We start from the raw sequence: 20,130 nt of genomic DNA on the forward strand, positions 1-20,130 counted from the left end.
TTCTTGAGTGCCATACTAAATAGGAGGAATACTTTTTTGCAAAAGTAAGAAAAGATGATTTGATGAAATTTGACCAAACAAAACAAATGATCATAAATTGGGCAATATTAAATATGGCTGAAATAAAAGACCTCTATACTAAAAAAAAAGTTGGGAGAAAGATATTCCAAAATGGTTTTAGAAAGAACCATTTAGACTCATGGGAAGTGTATCTTAAAAATCTATAAGTTTCCTGTGTTAGATATAAAAAGGGTTTTCTTATCCATTTTGGACGTTCAGTTTACACTTATATTTGCATAAACTAATGGGTAACATGGGGTTGGTACTTCTTTTGTAAAAGCATAGCTACCTTAGAAGTAACCTGAGCCTTTTTTTCTTTGTCCTTAACAGTGTGTCATACTCAGTACACGTATCCGAAGATTACCCAGGTATGCTTCTCTTCTTTTTATTTCAAATGTTTATATCGTGACTCTTTTGAATATGCTTTTCTTCTGGAGATGTAAAATATATATAAATATATCTAGGGGTAAAGCATTGGTAGAGGAAGACTTCAAGGTGGAATTTCTCTTGATTGCCTGTAAAGTATTAATACATGTCTTACCCTGAGACACAGTCCAGAATCAAAATAATTTCCCAATGAAAAGTTCTTTACATGAGTCCTGTGATATCTCCAGCCTGTATGCTTACATTACAGTTAAAATGAAGATTCTCTAAACTGGTGTAGTTGTTAATTTTGTAACATCATTTGGCCTTTCATAATGTAAAAATAATAACTAACACTTACTTGTTTCAGTCATTTCTCTGAGAGAGTGTGTGTGTATGTATGTTTTTTAGTATTTAAGTATAGAGATAATAGTGGCAGTTTGCATTAAGCATTTAATCTTTTTATAAGATTAAATGTTACATTTGAAAATAATTTCTTAAATAATAAACTTCCTTACAGTTATTTTGCTATATTCTCCATATGTTTTATGCATAATATTCCATGAAACTGTTACAATTATACAGTGGGGGTTATTCATTATTAAGGATATGCCTATTTTTAGTAGTAATGTAAAGTCTTCTAGGCAAATTTTACTGGAAGAACCAAGACAAGAAATATTTGTGAGGAAGCATTTTTCTGTAGATGGTTATACAGTCAGCCCACACTTGTGGTGTATTATGTCTTTGATGCTGAATGTTTGTTAAGTACTTTAGAAAAATAAAAGTCCCACTATTTATGTAAATATTATAATGACTGTGCTTCTTATCTGAGGCAGGTCGTAGAGGTGTCAACCAGGAGTGGTGCAGGACTTTAAGTCAAGGTGATGGAAATTATGCCATAAATTAAAGCCCAAGTTGAAAACTCTATGAATTATTCTATAGCACAGAACATATGGTAGAAGATGCCTTTAGTAAACCAAGTGGACCAAATGTTTAGCTCCCTCTTGTGGCCAAGAGGTATTACTTGGGCTGCTTCTGGCTTTATAGGAGCCCTGCTTGGAAATACCGATATACAAAAATTGAAATTTTAAATTAAAGCATTGCTTATCATTTGTGCTCTTTTTATTGAATTTTCTTCTTGGAGCAAGGTTTTAATGAACTTCTGATATAATTTAATTTCCAAAAAGAAAAGGAGTGTAAATATGTATTTTATTTGATCTATATGATCAAAGTAGGTTGCTTTGTCCTACACTCAAAAACAAGGATGGGAGAGGGAGATCAGTGCATTCTGGTTTAAATAGTGGGGGAGAATTTTGAATTAGTTGATGCAAAAAGCACCAAAATATACTGTACAGTGCACATTATACCAAGTATTTCCACATACATAATTTCATTTGGTTCTAAATGCCAGTTTGTATGAAAGGCAGAGCAGGAGTGATTATGACATTCATACTTGAGGAAATGTGCTGAGAGAAGTTAAATAATATTTCCCAAAAACATGTAGTTTGGTGTTAAAACCAAGTCTATAATTCAGTTCTGATTCCTGTTGCTTCTGGGGAGAATAGTGGTATCAGTGTTTTTATGGAGCTTTCTTCAAAATGAGCATGAATATATGATAATATTATCTCTATTAAATTTTAATCCACATTTATTTATACTAAGAATTGTTAGTTAATATCCTTAACTTTTTAAATAGACAATATTATTTAAAAATTATCTATTTACTCTTCTTTTTCAATATTTGTACCTGTGTTTTTTTCCTCTGGCACTGGCTAGAACTTCTGGAATAATTTTTAATGATAGAAATGAAAGTTGGCAGCTTTGTCCCTTTTCTCAAAATTAGTGAGCATGCTTCCAATTGCTTTCAGAAGAGAAAATATTATGCCTTTTCTCATTTACCAAGCTTTTTGTATTTTTAAAGAATGAATATTAAATCTTTATCAAATTTTTGCTTGGCATCTGTTGAGATATCAGATACACTTTCTCCTTTAAGCAATAAGATGACAAGTTATATTAGCAGATATCTTAATGAAAATCTATAAGAATTACATGCATTTTGTCACATACTTTAGTATTAAAGATTTCAAGTTGCTGAAGAAATTAAACTGTCCTTTGAGTATCTGATGGAACTTGCAAGCAAATCTGTCTGAGTCTGGTACTTCTTAGGGATGGTTCCGGGGCAGTTGTCTTATTTTTCTGCCGTGATTATTGGTCTTTTCTGTCTCAGTCATTTTTTAATGTATGTTCTTCTTGAAAGTCATTATGTTGGTGAAATGTCCTAATTTTTTAGCAAAAAGTATAGTAGTTGGTCTATACTTGTAAAAATCTTCTCTGTGGTTATTTCTGCTGTCTCATTTCCATTGTTTATATTCATTCTTGTCTTTTTCCACATTTGGTTTGCCTTCCAAAAATTTGCCAATTTTTTAAATTCTTCCAAACAAATAGATCTCTCTATGTGTTTAATTTCTAAATGCAATAATCTTGATGTCACCTTTATTAATTCCTTCTGATAATGTTCCCTAGGCTTGTTTTTTCCATACATTTCCCACATTATTTGGTTCAATGATTAGTTCATCATCTAAGTTTGAAAATATGAAAATTTTTGCCCTATGGAAATGTATCAGTATTATACACTGACATCAGGATTATGTCACCCTAGCTTGTGTCCCTAGGAACAGATTTATCATTTTATAATTGTGATCTACTAATTAACTTAAGCCATCTTTGAAATTCATTTTATAGTTTGTTTTTGTGAAAATGAAAATTTAGAGGGTCTTTTGAGATAGGCATACATAATTACATTTGTATAAATGAAATGCTAGATATTATGTTGACTCTTCAAAATTAAGTGAAGAAATAGGGCAGCCTTCTGAGTTACTTGTTCTTCTTTGTGGATTTTATACTGAAGACATTTTTTTTTAAGATAGTGGATTACAGAAAAGGTGTGTATATTACGAGTCACAAGTCAGCAGGATTCTTTAATTCTTATCTGTTCCCACCTTTAATTAGGAGACTTACCTAGTGACGGAAGTGGAATCTCTCATCCTTTCTATATTCTTCGCTAGAATTTAGAAGAATGAGGGGGTAGTTTCTGGATCCTCTAGTATTCCTGAGTCCAAAGAGTCTTGACCGACATGAGATACTTGAGTGTTGTATATAACTTTATGAATAAACCACTTACGTGAGAATTAGAATCCTATACTGTCTCTATCAAATTATAGCCCCTAAGATATTATTGTTTTTATATTTAATAAACATTTATATTTAATAAGGTATTACAAATTTTTTGTGACAATATTTTCCATAATTAAAAAAAACACATAGTATAGTGACAAAGCACTGATTTTTGGGTTCAGATAGATTCAAGCTTCACCACTTACTAGCAGTATAACTAATTACTTAAGTAATTTGAGCAAATTACTTTCTCTGAGCCCAAGTTTACTAATCTTTAAAATAGGGATAATAATTGACTGGCTTTGGGGATGACGTGAAATCATATAGAAAATTCAGGGAAAATATACAATATATAAATATATAAAATCAGTACAAGTATTATTTAGAGTTATTATTTCTCTTAAATTATTTAGTAATGAAGAATGGAATGACTTGACCTAAATTAAGTTGCTTTTGAAATAGGATAAAGGTGATAATTTAAATATGCTTTTCCATGGTTCCACTCATCTTTCCTCAGTTGTCCATGGAAATTCTGGTAACATTTGCATAGTCTGGTAGAGAAGCAAAGAGAAAATATTCATATTGTTCAGAGCTTTAACAAAGATCTGTAGGTCCTCTATATCAGTGGTCCCCAATGTTTTTGGCACCAGGGACGGGTTTCATGGAAGACAGTTTTTCCATGGACCAGTGTGTGTGTGGAGGGTGGTTTGGGGATGATTTAAGTGCCTTACATTTACTGTGGCGTCAAACCTCTCTGCTAATGATAATCTGTATTTGCAGCCTCTCCCTAGAGCTAGCATCACCGCCTCCACCCTGCCTCAGACAATCGGGTCTCATAAGGACCACGCAACCTAGACCACCCCTCACATGTGCAGTTTACAGTAGGGTTTGTGCTCCACTGATCTGGCAGGAGGTGGAGCTCAGGCAGTTTTGCGAGCAGTGGGGAGGGGCTGTAAATACAGGTGAAGCTTCTTCTCAGGCTCTCTGAGACTGGCCAGCCACATACCTGCTGCTGTGCAGCCTGGTTCCTAACAGGCCATGTACTGGCTCTGTAGCCCAGGGGTTGGGGACTGCAGCTCTATATAACATACACTTAAAGAACCTAACTGTCTCCAGAGGTTCTAAGAAAATAAAAAGTAGGCAGCTTTGGAGTCAAGGGGGAGAATTCCAGTGAAGGAATTTGAATTTGAAAACATTCTTATTCTGTCACTGACTCATTCTATTACCTTAAATGTATTCCTTAACCCTTTCTGTGTCCTACTTGCTCATCTCTAAACAAAAACGATGTTATTATTACGAATTTCAGAATAGTTTAAGGAAGATTTAGAATCATTTAAGCAACAATGAAAAAAACAAGCAGAATGGATTCATGTAGCTGGGGTGAACCTCAAAGATCATGAGCAGGCTTCATCTTATAGCTAAGAAGACTATGGCTTAGGTTAAAAAAGATGAACAACTAGTTGGCTGTAGTTTTTTTTTTTTTTTTAAATATTTAGTTGTTAAATAAAGGTTGAATATATTTGAGGTTTACAATATGATGATTTATGTATACATGCATAATGATTACCACAATCAAATTAATGCATGCATCACCACCCAAGCTGTAGATTAGATTCTCAGGAGTTCCTGTCATAACTGTAACTGAAAATTTGTACACTTTGAGCAACATCTTTCCATTTCCCCCACCCCTGGCAGCCACTGTTTTTATGGTCTGCTTCTACTAGTTCAACTTACTTAGATTCCACATAAAAGTGAAATCATGCAGTATTTGTCTTTCTGTGTCTGGCTTATTTTGTACCACACAATGTCCTCTGTGTTCATTCATATTGTTGCAGATGGCAGGATTTCTTTCTTTTTTATGGCTGAATGGAATATTCCATTGTATATATGTACCACAGTTTCTTTATTCAATCATCTGTTGATGGACACTTAGATTGTTCGTTTCTACCTCTTGACTATTGTGAGTGATGCCGCAGGGAACATGGAGGTGCAGATATCTCCTTGAGATACAGATTTCATTTCCTTTGGATATATATTCAGAAGTAGGATTACTAAACTGGGTAACAGAAGAAATAGATAATTTCCTAGAAATGTAACAACCTACCAAGATTGAATCATAAAGAAATCTGGACAGACCAATAATGAATAAGGAGATCAAATGAATAAGCAAAACTTTCCAACAAAGAAAAGCCCAGGACCAGAGTGCTTTGCAAGTGAATTCTTCCGAAAAATTGAAGCAGCATCTAGATTTCATGTGTTTTCTTTACTCTCTTACTCTCCTACATTTCTTATCACAACTTGAATCTACCTCTGTGATTCGATATGGCCTTTTATGTGATAATGGTTGTTTAGTAAATAATGTCATGAAACCTGAGAACATTTTGGTTTGGGATAAATAAAGCCAAAATCAGAAACTAAATGTGTTCTAATGCATAAATACTAATCAGAATACAAACTGGTGGAAAATCTCTTAGAAAATGATATGTTTGAAGGCATAATCCTGTCCTTCAAGCTTATGCAACACATATTCATCAAATTATACGCTCTTGAATCAAATCTTACTGTCTTCCATTATCAGCACTTTACATAAGCCATTCTGGTAGAAAATTCTTTCAACTTAGTTGTTCACTTCCCTGTTTTCTCAAATATAGTGTCTTAATTTATTTGCCTCTGGTTGCTTCAGTAAAATCTCCATCATTCCGTGGATTTTTCTGGGTTTTCCCTTCTTGTTGGTGGTCAGCTTTAACTTGTGTTGCTCTAATGCTCCCTTTTAATACTCTTTTTCTTCTTAGCCTTAGCACCGAAGAATCCCTTCTGCACAGGGAAAACCGATAATTAGGTTGATTAAGTGGCAAATAATTTCTAATCAGTAAGACTCTGAGTGAGGGCTTGAGAAAAAAAAAAAATCTGGCTCTAAAGAGGAGTTTTTGATACTTACCTGAAAGTGTAAGGTTACTGACAGAAGAGACTCTAGATAAGTGATCAAAGTCTCAACTAATAAGACAATAATTAAACTAAATTTATATTAAATCTGTTTCTCAAGCTGTGGTCCCCCCTTGATTAACACGAAAATGTACATCTTTGATAATATTTAAAAACTAAATAAAGCCAAATTTGTGATTAACACTAATCCAAGTAATGAGGCAAATTTCTTTTGTTTCAAATCTAATCCATACCCACCCCTTTTTACTTCTCTGAATCATTGAAAAAGCCTTATGTCTATTGAGAATCTTTTGCAGCTAAACTGTACATACAAATCACTATCATAGGCTCATTATTCAAGGTCTAAAAATAGTACAGATATTTCTTTGGAAATAAAGTAATGACTTGGAGATCTATCAGTTAAAAATCACGTTCTCACTATACTGACGCAATATTATAAAAACATGGCTCAAAAAGATCTCATAAGGTGTATTCATTCAGCCATCTGAGTAATAATTTCCCTTAGTAGAAATTGATCCATGCCTCTATTATTTGTTGGTGATATTTTATACTGTTTAGTAGGTCATTGATGGGTGCATTATAGGACCATTATTAATGAATTGGTGAAGTGTTTGTCAAATAGCTGTCTCACAGATGTCCTGCAGTCATCAATAAACACGGAGGTGTTATATTACCATATACGTGGAGATCCATATTTATCAGGGAAAAATGCTAAACTTCTAAAAATATTATTTTTTCTTGGAGGAAACAAATTGTGAATAAAAAGTTTAAGGACTCGGTGGAATAATTTAACGTCTGTACACTCAACTTGTATAGTGTATGCAGTTAAGTTAATTCGTGGAAGAATGATAATGGTGAGATTTGATATCAATTAAAATATATGTTAGAGCAATAAAGAGGTTATGATTTACAACAAAATCTTCAGCTCAAATTTTTGAATGAGTTGTATTTAATCTTTTATTACAGCAAGTGTTCTTCTTTAGTTTTCTCCGTCTCCTTACTAACCCTGTTTCCTGTAGTAGATATTGATTTTGGGAAGGACCTTGTTGAGTTAATGGAGGCAACCGGTTGCATCCAAATGATTCATTGCCGCATGGGATAGCAGAGATGTATCTGGATAGTCTCTATTCATAGTCTCTATTTCTTCAGGAGATGCAAACATCTTTAGGCCATTTACAATTACTTCACACATAAATCTGCAGTTCAGTTTGTCCTTTTTTCTGAGTTTAATCAGAACAGTGTGTTTCATGAGAGTTGGACCTAAAGTGATGTGGATATAAATTTAACTGTGATTTTTATCAAGGATACATTTTTTTCAAGTTGTTACGCCTTTAATTATCCATATTTCTTTGCAGATAATACATACGTGTCAAGTTCAGAAAATGATGAAGATGTACTAGTTACTACAGAGCCAATTCCAATAATTTTTCATAAAATAGCAACAGGTAATAGAAATACATTATCTTTTATTCTGGGTTAATTTTTCTTACTTGCACTTAGCTTTGGTTTTTTTGTTTCTTTTAGCCAATATAACAGATACTTATCTTCAGCGTCTGTAAATCCAGTTCTCCATTACATTTTCTATCTAAAGTACGTTAGTTTATTTTTAAAAAATTTTTTGAGTGCGCAAGTTTACAGTACTTAAAAAAATCCTGGTTAAATGTATTATATTGACATTTGCTCTTGTATAAATATTTTCTGCATAGTGACAAACCGAATATTTAAAAGCCATAATCATGGCAATGAAAATAACATGAAATTAATATAATGAGAGCTGAAGGAATCTGTACTTTAGTTTGATCACATTTTTCTGCCCAGTGAAAATCAGAATAGCTTGCATATTGTGTAACTCCTCAGTATGACATAATTTTAGAATATCCCATAATTCTTTTCCAAAGGGGAGGGAATCACCTAAATGGTGGTTTTGTATTGAAACTCATGAATGCTTGGTAAATAGCATACTGGAAACCGAAATAATTTTTAAATTACAACTTTCTTTCAGAATTAAGAAAAACAAATGACATTAACTGTTGCTTATCCATAAAATCGAAATTACAAAAGGAAAATGGCGAGGTATGTAAATGATATTTTTATTTTTTCAAAACAGTATAGATATACTTTAAATTTCCTGGGTATTTGTAGTTATATCTTCTTTAGTTAGATTAAAATTGCATATAATGAATGAAACTCAAGCTCATGGCTTAGGGATGTTTTGTGTGGTAAGGGGAGTGGCTTAAAATTAACCCTGAGAAGTAAGTTCTCTTTAAAATAATAGAAAAGCAGTCGGGTATGGTGGCATGTGCCAGTAATCCCAGCTACTTAGAGTTCAGGACCAGCCTAAGCAACATAGCATGACAGAGTTTCTAAAAAATAAAATGAAATAAGTAAAATAATAGAAAAGAACGTCTGGTCTAAATCTAAATAAAATGCGTATAAAACTTAATAAATACCACGATATTAAACAAAATGAGTGCAATGGGCCCAGCAGTTTTTTGTTTTCAAAACTATGTGTTCGATATAATCTTCCTTTCCTGTTAGTGTTTTACCATTCATTCTTCCTTCTTTATCCACGTTTGAGAAAAAAAACTTGCTAAAACCAACAACTGTCAGAATTCTATAAAACCCGCATTCTCTTTTCAATGTTTTTTGTTTTCCTTGAGAACTTGAAATTCAGTCTAAAAATTTAGAGATTATTACAAAACATCATCCCTAAATAAATGGATTCCTGTGTCTGAAAGAAGCTGCCTTTTTTATAACTATGTTAATAAGGCCAGTTATAGGAATGCCATCATGAATTTTTATTGTTTGTACTTCAGATACATAACAGATATGGCTCAGTTAATTAAAAACTCAAATTTCACATCAAAGCATATTAAATTAAATACTCTTTTGAAACCTGAATTCTAAAACAAATAATTTCTGTGTACAGAAAGTTCTCTTCATAATGTGATTCATATTTATTTTTATAATTTGATTTTTGTATTATTGCATTCATTGTTTCTTTTCTTTCATACCATTGTTTAGAGTTGGCAGTGGAAGTAAGAACAATCTGGGATAAATAATGCTGAGGAACTTTTTAATAAAAATTGAATCAGTATGAGCTTGCCAAACGTTTTATCAGAACAAAAGCAAAGGTTTGATTATATGTGTTATTAATATACATCAATATTAAATCACACAATTTACTTAAGATTAGTGAAAGAGAACTTTTTAAAAAAGATGTCCTTTAAAAGAGCTGAATGTATCCACAAAACTGTCTTTCACTACCTTTTGTTTTGGAGTTGTACTGCAGGAAGAATGTTTTATATATAAAATCCACATAATATGCACAAGACCTGCCTGTTGTGACCACTTGCTACTTTATTTTAGAAAGGAGGCAAACTAGTTTGACCATTAAAATTATCTTTTTTGTTTTATTATTTTTAAGGAGTCAAGACAGAATAGTACAGTGGAAGAAGATTCTGAAGGTGATAATGATTCTGAAGAATTTTATTATGGAGGACAGGTAAGTAAACACGGTCTTCTAAATATCCAGTCTCACATTTCTAATAGCCATACTGTCCTAGTGGAAATCTGTGCCTGAGAGTTGAGGGACCTATGTGTTGTACAGAGTTCTGTAACTAACTAGAAAATTTGTATAATTTATCTGTTTCACACTTTCCACATATTTTCAGAAATTAAGGTTACCTTTGCAATTCTTTTAACTATAATCATTCATTTACATTAAAGTTGTCTTAATTCATTACAGAGATTTTGCAGATAACATTGTTTTTGACTTTCATATTAAGCATATTTTGCTCAGTCAATAATTTGAAATGATGACACTTCTAACAAAAGCATGTATTACTAGTTTTAAATAGAAGATACTTAGTCTTTGTAAAATTTGATGGGCCCTAATTATTGAGCATCCTCATTATTTGATTATTTGTATTCATTGTCATTGAATTCATTGTACTGAAAAATTGTTATGAAGAAACATCATAACTTAAATACATGAAAATAGCCTAACTTAAATATATGAAAATAGCCTAGTCACATATATAAAAGGACTCATCAGACTTTTCCAGGATAACAGTAAAATTTAAAACTGAGCAATTAATTTTATGATATAGCTATATAATATGTTGTTTCATTTTTATGAACTCCTTGATCAAATGTTTTATAGTTTAGATAATATAATGGAAGGGTAATCCATTAAAGAAGGGCATTAAAACCAAAATTATTATATAAAAGGATTTAAGTAAATTTATTCATTCAGAATCAAATATCAGTAATTTTTTAATCAAGCATAAGCAAGATAGTAGTTAGAGGAACATAATAAAAGTAGGTTTCTTAACTCCAGGAATAACTTTCTAGCAATGGGATAGTTTTCTGAATAAAATGATTCTTTAACCAGTATACCATTTTAACATTATGCAAAACTATTCCTGCAGTTTGATTTTTGTTTATACAACTAATTCTTAACAGAGAGAGGAAGTAAATGCTTTTCTTCAGTCTTGATGTTCTGTCTAGAAGTTTTTCAGATTACCTGCCAGACATTTACTGCACTCCTTTTAAACATTTGCATTTTCTTTGTATCAAAATAGACTAATTTTAACGTTCAAAAAGAATGAATTATTCTAGCCATACGTGAACCTAAGATATTTAGTCAGTATACTACTTAATTACCTATGTGTTTTAGTGAAGCTAAAAATGTCCATGGCAGAATGCTCAGGGTGACCCATTCAAAGATTATTTGTGTTTGGTACTTTTGATTCTCTTCACCTCTGAGACACTTTCTAAACCATCCCTTCTCATCAGGTGAACTATGATGGGGAACTGCACAAGCATCCACAGCTGGAAGCTGATTTGTCGGCAGTGAGAGAGATATATGGGCCACATGCAGTTTCTCTCAGGTAAATAAATACCTTTGGTGAATAAAACTAAAATTATTTGGTTGGTCATTGGGATTTTCTACTGAAGTAATTTAAATTAAAGCAAAAATTGGGGGACTGAATTACATTTCAAGGTGTTTATAAGAGACTCTGTTGTTTCTGCTGCTACAAAGCGGGATACTTAGGGCTATTTGTTTCTTTGTACATGTGGTTTAAGATTACAATGATTGCGTTAAAGAAATTCGTTATTTTGGGGAGTTGGCTTAAAGAAATATAACTCTGTTAAGTAGTATCATAATTAATTCTTATAATAGATTTGGCCAGCTTGGCCTATGATGTTACCATAAATCAAGACCATGTCCTTGTGAACAATAAAAATAAATAATGCATAACCACTGGTATCCAAATCATGTTGTCATCTGGTCCCTACAAAATAAAAAGGCATAAATTTGCACAGTGCTTGTTTGAATGATAATATATTTTATTCTGTGGTTATCTGTTATTTGATGATAAGTTTTCAGACCATTTTTTAAAATTGTTTCTAATCATTCAGAACACCGCACCATTCTTATTTACCTTTCTTTTCTCTCCTTGATGTATGAAAAGCCTTTTCTGTCACCAAAATACTTTCTAGGAGTCAGGTCTGCTTATTTCAGATTCCTGTTCTTTGCTTACAGCATAGTCTCTAGGAAATTCCAAACCCCTTTGACAGCCTGGCCTCAGTTCCAGCCCCTTATCCACTCAGACCGTACAGATAAGCCGTATTTCCTGTTAACTCTGGGCGTTTTGCACAAGCAAGTCTCATGTCAAGGAATGCATCCCTCCAAATCCCTTTGCTGTCTCTATTCAAGCCCCAGGCGACAGGTTAGCTTCTCTCTGAACCTATTTTGAATCTCCAGTGCAGATTAGTTATTCTGTTCTCTGGACTCCGTTAACATTTGGCCCTTACCTCATTTATTATACTTCTCATGTCTTTTAATCATTGGTTTTACTTCTCTTCCTCTAGACTGAATTCTGGTAATGCTTGGGCAGTGCTTTTTTCTTCTTTTGTTTTGTTCTGGTTTTTAATCGCTCTTCTATTCTGTTATTTAGCATAGCATAAAATATACATGGAATACAAGCTAGTGGGTTCGTGATTGTTTTCAGTGGCAACATTTCTGAAAAAAGTTGTCCACATTATCTCGTTGTACCTTCCTCAGTGGACATATCCATCCATATTTTTAGAAGGAAAACAATTGGGAGGTACAACATAGGTAAAATTTAAAATTGCCAGACATTTCATTTTAACTGCAGAAACAGAAACTCACTACCATCCACAGCCTAATTAAGTGGGGGTTGTGTACCTGCACCCTGTCTCTCCCACTCACGGCAGTATATTAACACACAGTTGAGTGAAAGTGATGTGACTATATTTGTTAAAGCAAATCTTTGCAGACTTCAAAGTTTCAGCAAATTAGCTGCAATGCTTTCACAGTCAGTCTCTGTTATGGCTCCAGTTTAGGTAATATGGATATTCAATAAGTGTTACAGAATGAATTTATATGAAAAGTCTACAGGATATAATTAACAATTGTAATACAGCATAGAATTCAACTTATTTTATTCAAAATAACATATTTTTATTTAGAGGAGAAGTTTGGCACATGTTGACTTCTTTTATAAAGAGTTTTCTAAAACATATTTCCATGCTGTTTAAGCCCCAATCATATTGCCACTTATATATAAAATTATTTTTTTGTTTTTTTACCAAGCATTTATTAAGCACTTGTGATGATATGTATCAGTATTTTCTATTATTAATGAAATTATTGATAATTAACTATTAAAATTAGATAAATGTCTGGAATTTCAGTCAAATGAAATATCTAAAATCATAAATGGTTTGAATTATTTTCCCTTGCCTATTTCGGTTACAACTGTTTTGATCCAGTTTAAATCTAAATGAATGTAAGCCCTGTTCCTGCTCTAGATTTTCTCTAGCTACAGAGGATGTTTCCGGAATAAATAACTTGTCAGAGCCCTCATGGCATAAAGGCAAATCACAGCAGGACTAGTTTGATTTACTTAAATAAGAATGAATTTACTGTCTAGTCTCAAATACTGAGACTTGACACATGGGACGAGGGGTGGATGGTTAGGCGCAAGGTCTTGGAACCATCTTCCTTGCAAAGTTCTAAGTCTATTGAAAACAGACTGTCTTAATTATCTGTTCTTTTACTTAATTGAGGCTTATAAGAACTTAATGGAGTTTGAAGAGCAAAAGTACCTCACTGTGCACAATAGGCTATTTGGAGTCATTTTTTTTAATGTGCCATCTAATGAGAAAGGCAGCTAACCACATCCAAGTTCTCTGTATGAGATGGAAGTAACTGAGATTGCCTAGATTGAGGCAAAACTCTTTTAAAGTAGGCTGAAAGAAAATATAGAAATGGTGACTGATGATAGATTTATCACTTAAGTAGGTAACGACTGCTCTAAATGGCCAAACCATTCAAAAGCATAATACTGGCTGTGTTGAACCATATATGCAAACATTGATGGTAATCTGATTCATATATATTTTTTTTTATTTTGAGACAGGGTCTTGCTCTGTCTCCTGGGGCTAGAGTGCGTAGCTCACTGCAACCTCAAACTCCTGAGATTGAGCGATCCTCCTGCCTCAGCCTCCCAAGTAGCTGGGACTACAGGCAGTGAACACCATGCCCAGCTAATTTTTCTATTTTTCGTAGAGACAGGATCTCATTTTTGCTCATGCTAGTCTTAAACTCCTGACCTCAAGTGATCCTCCTGCCTCGGCCTCCCAAAGTGCTTAGTTTACAGGTGTGAGCCACTGTGCTCTTGTATAGAAAGTGAGTTAGGTCTCTGGGGAACATGAATAAGTCTCACCTTGAATTATGCCTCAGAATATACTGTATGTTTTTCATTATAAATGTACCTATAGGCATGTATTTATAAAAAATAATATTGATCAGTGTCATCTGAAAATAATTTGAGATTAATAGTCTTAGAAAGGTAAGAAAATTCTCATTTGGTTAAGAAACAAATGATTCTGATAGTTTTCTTATGGATTTTACAACTTCCATTTCCTATAAAATATCCTTTGCCTTATGATCATGCCATCTTTCATTTCAAAAAGTGAAGCCATATGAGTAATGTTCTAACCTTTTTATTGTGATTAAGGCTTAATGTAGGCTGGAACCTCTTGAGATTGTGACTGTTCCACATTTCAGTCATTTTTTGTGGATGGACAATTATAACAGGGACTTTTCGAGTTAATGTTTGGAAAATAAGAAAATTCTTAGGATTTTTGGTGGTTTGAGGAACCTGTATCACTATACTCATGCCCACCAAACACACACCTCCTAAAGAGAAAAGTATATAAATGAAAGGAAAGAAAAAAAAGTACATAAATCATGACAGACAACTTTGATTTCTGTGGATTTTTGAATTTCCATTTGTAGTGGCCAATAGGACTGCTTACAGATCTTCCGATTCTCCTGTTCTGGTCATGTGGTAGGATGGTTATTTCCCTGCCTTCTTTAATGTTAGGCACAGACATGTAATAATTTTGGCCAATGAAATGTGAGCATAAGTGCCAGGATATGAGTTCCTATGTCCCCTGGTCTCTGTTCCCCTGGGCCCCTTAACAATGACGGTGAGCTTTCCCCTCCCCATTCCATATTTCCCAGGTCGTGGGAGTGAGATATAAATCCTTCTTTGTATTAAGCCACTGAAATTTTGAGAATGTTTTTACCACAACATAAGTTAGCATACATTGAAATATGTCATTCCATCAAAAGAAGATCTTGGGTTGGATGTTTGTAATATCCTTTCTAGTTTATTGATTTTCTACCCTCTGCCTCTGAGCTAAGGGGAAAACCTCCCTGACCCTGAAAATCAGGAAAGTGATGACAAAAGGTACAAAGGGGAAAGAAACCTGGGAAGAGTATTTTCCAAAAACATTGGGACATAACCTAGATATAAGCTTCAGGTGAGAGCCTAGACACTCACCTCTACCCCTGAAGCCTGTACTTTCTTCGACAAAACCAGGGATTTTCAAGCTGACTGCAGAGTTGTAGCAACTGTTTATACTGTACCTCTTATGCACGGTTTTATATAGGCTTCCTTTCTTATCTGGATCTAATTTTTAAATTTTTCTCAGTTCTGTTGTTCTTTAGACAATTTATAGCTACTTTGGATACAATCTTGCAAATGCTTTAATCTGCCAAGATTTCTTCCTGACTACTGAGTTTGCATATTTCTTGGCCCATTCACAAACATCTCTCCCACACTGGACAAAAACACACATTGAGTAGGCATGCAGAGATAGACATGCAAGCTGTTATGTTTCAGATGTCATGGGAAGGTGTATGTTTCTTCACAAAATATCTTTCTTCTCAAAATGCAACTGTCCAGTTGTGGAAAGCAGAAATAACTAAATAGCAATAGAAGCTTATTTCCCAAGAGCTTGTGCTACATTTCTCTATGTGTGCGTATGTGCTTGTGTATACATATAATTTCCTTAACAGTTAATAAGAAAGGTTAGAGATATAAAATATATTTTTATAACCAGCACAATCACTGCTGATTTTGATCAGGTTGTATTATAAACATCACAGCAGTGTAATGAATAAGCTGGAGTTTATATTATGGAGAAAGGAAAACCAGCATAGATGGTCTAACAATATATTGTGAGTATGTACGTGAATGTCTCATTAGTAAGGATGTTGTCTTGGTTAGTTCCATTAAAAATAGAAGAATGAACTGCCTCTACCAAACCGAGAGTCCTCAAAAGTACATATTCCTTGAAAAATATTTTATACATATGTGCTTACACTAGGTAAAATATAAATATCCAAAATCATATTACCAGATTTCAAGATATGTAGATTCAAAGAGTAGCTCATCCTAAATTGGAGCTATGACTAGATGTAAGAAAGAACATTTGTGGAGCAGGCCATTTGAGACCCTAAGTTCCAGAGCGAAACAACTACATAAGATCATTCCTTGTTTCTCTCATTCTTAAAAAAAAAAAAAAAATTCAAGTTCATCAATTTGATGTGATCTTTTCACAGTGAATAAATATACACAGTGAATGAAATTATTTTGAGTTATAAACCCAATACTGAATTCAGGACACAATCAGATATCTAGCTTCATAATTCAAGTTGTGTTCATATTTCAAGCATTCAACTTGATTCTGCATTTGCTATTCATGAGATCCTTGGCTACTGAAAGTCATTCAGATATAGAAGCAATCCTGATGACTGGGTCACTGCATCTGGACAAACTGTAATCACGCTTTGTAATCTGTCAGTGGGAGACATGAAATTACTGGCATTATATAAAAAGGGCATCACAACGGAAATGGGTTTGCATATACACAGCATCGTTTGTGAATTCTTTGAAGTGTGGCATGCAAACAAAAAAGTATAACTATTTATAGATCTACACCTGCAGAATCTAGTTAATTGCAAACCTTTAAGGACTCTGTTTCCAATAAAATTCTGTATTCATGCTCTGCTATGGTGAGGAAGAACATTTTGTAACCCTTTCTTGTCTTTTTCTTTTCTTTTTTAAAAAGAAATTGATAATGTTAGAAATTGGGAAGATACTTTTAACCAAAAAACCATTTAAGAAATCATATATAGAACACTTTGAAATTCACATATTAAAGTTTTAAAAACTTGTGTGTCACATTCTGTTCATACCTGTATGGTAAAATCTCTTGAAATGATCTGGACACCTGAGGATAAAACAGTTGTGGATAAGGGTCTTACTGACTCTTGTTATCTCGGATTCATTTTTCTCTGCCTCTAAACATACCAAAGTTTTGCCAACATAAATAAATTAAACAAAGTTAGTCTTTCCCATGAAAATGGCAAAGGTGGGAGATAAAAATGTCTAGTGATGATGAGAATGTAGGGAATAGTCACTATGATAACCTGGCTGGTGTAATTACAAATTATTATAACCTTTTAAAACAGCAATTAAATAATATATATCAAGAATCCCAAATATAGTCATGCTGTTAATATTTATTTGACCCAGTAATTTTATGTCATTTTATTTTATTTTCTTTCAGAAGATATATTTCTTTCTTTTTTTTATTTTAGAATATTACAGGGATACAAACGTTTTGGTTACATAAATCGCTTTTGTACTTTTTGATTTTCCTATGTCTGTTTTCTTTAAAAAAATCATTTTAGTTTCTATGCTTTTTGGCTAACCTGCTCGTTTATGAGTAAAAGTATATTTGGAACATTTACCTTGGTATATTAAATATTTTTGTATCAACTTCTTTAGCAATGGATAGGGTTTTTTTAATCATATCAACATATTATAGCTATTTAAATATTTCCTTAATATTTAATATTCACTTTGTTTTCAATTTTGCTTTGCATACATTGTTCTAGGTAAAAATTTGTACATATTTATTAGTACTTTCTAAGGATTAATAGGGTTGTGGTAGTCAGGACCTCTTTAACCCCTGAAACTTTTCTTGAACATTATTTGTCATCTCTCCTTATCATTGCATTTAGTGGCTCTTTCTTTTTACATGCCTGACAATGGATATTTGATCTTTTATATTTATGAATTCTTTGCCAATATTGAGGATCATCAAATTATGACCTCTGTGTTGTGCGGCCTGTTTTGAACGGCCCATGAACTATAAATGGTTTTTGTTTTTTTGAAGGGTTGAGAAAACAAAACAACAAAACAAGAAAATGAAGGAGTATGTAGCACAGACTGTATGTGCCCTGAAAAGCCCAAAATATTTACTGTCTTTGCCATCACAGAAAGTTTACTATACCCTGAACTAGAGGCACAGATAAAATGGTTCATTTGCTTAGTCCTTATTCTTGTCATACTTTCTGTATAAAATTTCATATTTAAATTTGCATATAATCTTATCCTGTATGAATAGCACAGATGTTATGATACTTTGATAGTTTGTAAAAATCCATTCCTATGTAAATAATTTTTATCCTTTTCATTCTTTATGTAACCTTTAAGGATAATTACCAGGAAAGAATAAAATGTGTAATTTCATAAAAAATGAAAATGTGTTCAATGTTTTAATATATTGTTAAGGGGAGAATAGGGAAAGCACAGAGACTAAATTGTATTCTATTAATAATATGCTGCCTTTTGGTCATAGATATCAGAAAGCAAAAAGATCTAAATTTTTAGTTTATTATATTACATAAAAGTATTTAACCATTAAAAATTTCTTCTCTGAGCCCTTTAAAAGTGTGACAATTATGTGTTATATTAATATTACTTGAATATATGATATACAGAAATTTTTTTTTAGTACTTACTATGTGCTAGACCTTATACTTTCCACAGTTTTGAAGTTGGACATAGATTCAATGCCAGACTTCCCTACTGACTTATCATCTTTCATTTAGCAACTTTTTTCACTTCCTTAAACCTCAGTTTCTTCATTTGCAAAATGAGAATGATAATGTTATCTACCTCCCAAGGCTGGTTGACCTGGTTTCCAACACAAGGTGATAGTATATTAAATATTAACTAGAATACATATATTCAAGTCCTACCTCTGCTATAGATCAGTAATGGGTAAGTTACTTCATTACTCTGGGCCTAAGTTTATGCACATGTGAAGTGGAGATAGTAGTGTTTTTCGTGTTTTACAAGTACTGTGTTAAATTATCGCATGTATATCAAATCTTTACAACAACGTAAAGATTTACTTGCACATAGGTGCTCAGTAAATATTGGTCATTAACTTATTTTAGTTATTTTTGTGTTTTTATCTCTCCTTATATATAGGATTTATAACTTCAGAATTTTATAAGAATATAAAAAATACAGATATGTGTGTACAGAGGATATTATTATATCCTTTCATTAACTTATAAAAATATGGGTTCATGGCACTACCTTGACTGTACTCAAAATTATTCTTCCTAATTCCTTCATGTGGAACATACTGTAGTTACTTGTTTTAATTTTGATCTATCAGACTTTTAGAGCTGCCTATCAAAACTCAGTATCATGTAAGTGGCAAAGCACCTGGATGTCAGGTGCTCTCACATCCAGTGTTAGAACCACTCATGCTGAAATTGGAAGGAAAATTCGTGGACATATTATTGTGTGTCCCCCCACACTCCTTCTTCAGGTCAGAAACTCCTTTCTTGCCCTTAGAAGCAGCTCTTCCTCCTCAGAGAGTATAATGAAAACAGAGCAGGGACGTGGGAGGATTGACTCATTTGCCACAGAGAACAAACATAGGCGTGCATGTGCATATACATAAAGATAGAAAGATGTCTAGATGGTATAAATGGGGTCACAGAAAATGACAATCCAACTAGATTGAGTTACTTAATTCATGTCCACAGTCAGATCTGAGCTATCTGTGGAAATCAGGGATAATAATTAGTGATTTAATTTTTAATTAAAATATCCTAGCACCTGCCATTTTTAAGGAAAATGAAAAAATTAATCTTAATCTTTGCTTTCAGGGAATATGGAGCCATTGATGATGTAGATATTGATCTACATATTGATGTTAGTTTTCTTGATGTAAGTATATTAACTTATATAATATGATTGGCACATGTAAAATACACACTTTTATTCTAGAGAGAAATTTCATTTTTAGTTACCTTATAATACTATTAGTTATATATTGATTATCAAAGTGATTTGGGAAGAAGTACTGTGACTTGTGAAAGAAACAGATTGT

At 32.9% G+C, this 20,130-nt stretch overlaps 1 protein-coding gene across 3 annotated transcripts in view; it reads left to right on the forward strand.

Moving 5' to 3' along the window:
- PARP8 (poly(ADP-ribose) polymerase family member 8) overlaps positions 1-20,130 on the forward strand; it is a 150,902-nt gene that overhangs the window by 78,827 nt on the left and 51,945 nt on the right. For all 3 annotated transcript variants that reach the window (XM_045566348.1, XM_045566346.1, XM_045566347.1), the window contains exons 4-9: positions 391-428; positions 7,896-7,985; positions 8,543-8,613; positions 9,968-10,045; positions 11,341-11,435; positions 19,907-19,967. In XM_045566348.1, the coding sequence (XP_045422304.1) occupies positions 391-428; positions 7,896-7,985; positions 8,543-8,613; positions 9,968-10,045; positions 11,341-11,435; positions 19,907-19,967 (433 nt within the window). The remainder of the gene's footprint in view (positions 1-390; positions 429-7,895; positions 7,986-8,542; positions 8,614-9,967; positions 10,046-11,340; positions 11,436-19,906; positions 19,968-20,130) is intronic.

The sequence above is a fragment of the Lemur catta genome, chromosome 12, assembly GCF_020740605.2.
Source record: "Lemur catta isolate mLemCat1 chromosome 12, mLemCat1.pri, whole genome shotgun sequence".
NCBI classification, from domain to species: Eukaryota; Metazoa; Chordata; class Mammalia; order Primates; family Lemuridae; genus Lemur; species Lemur catta.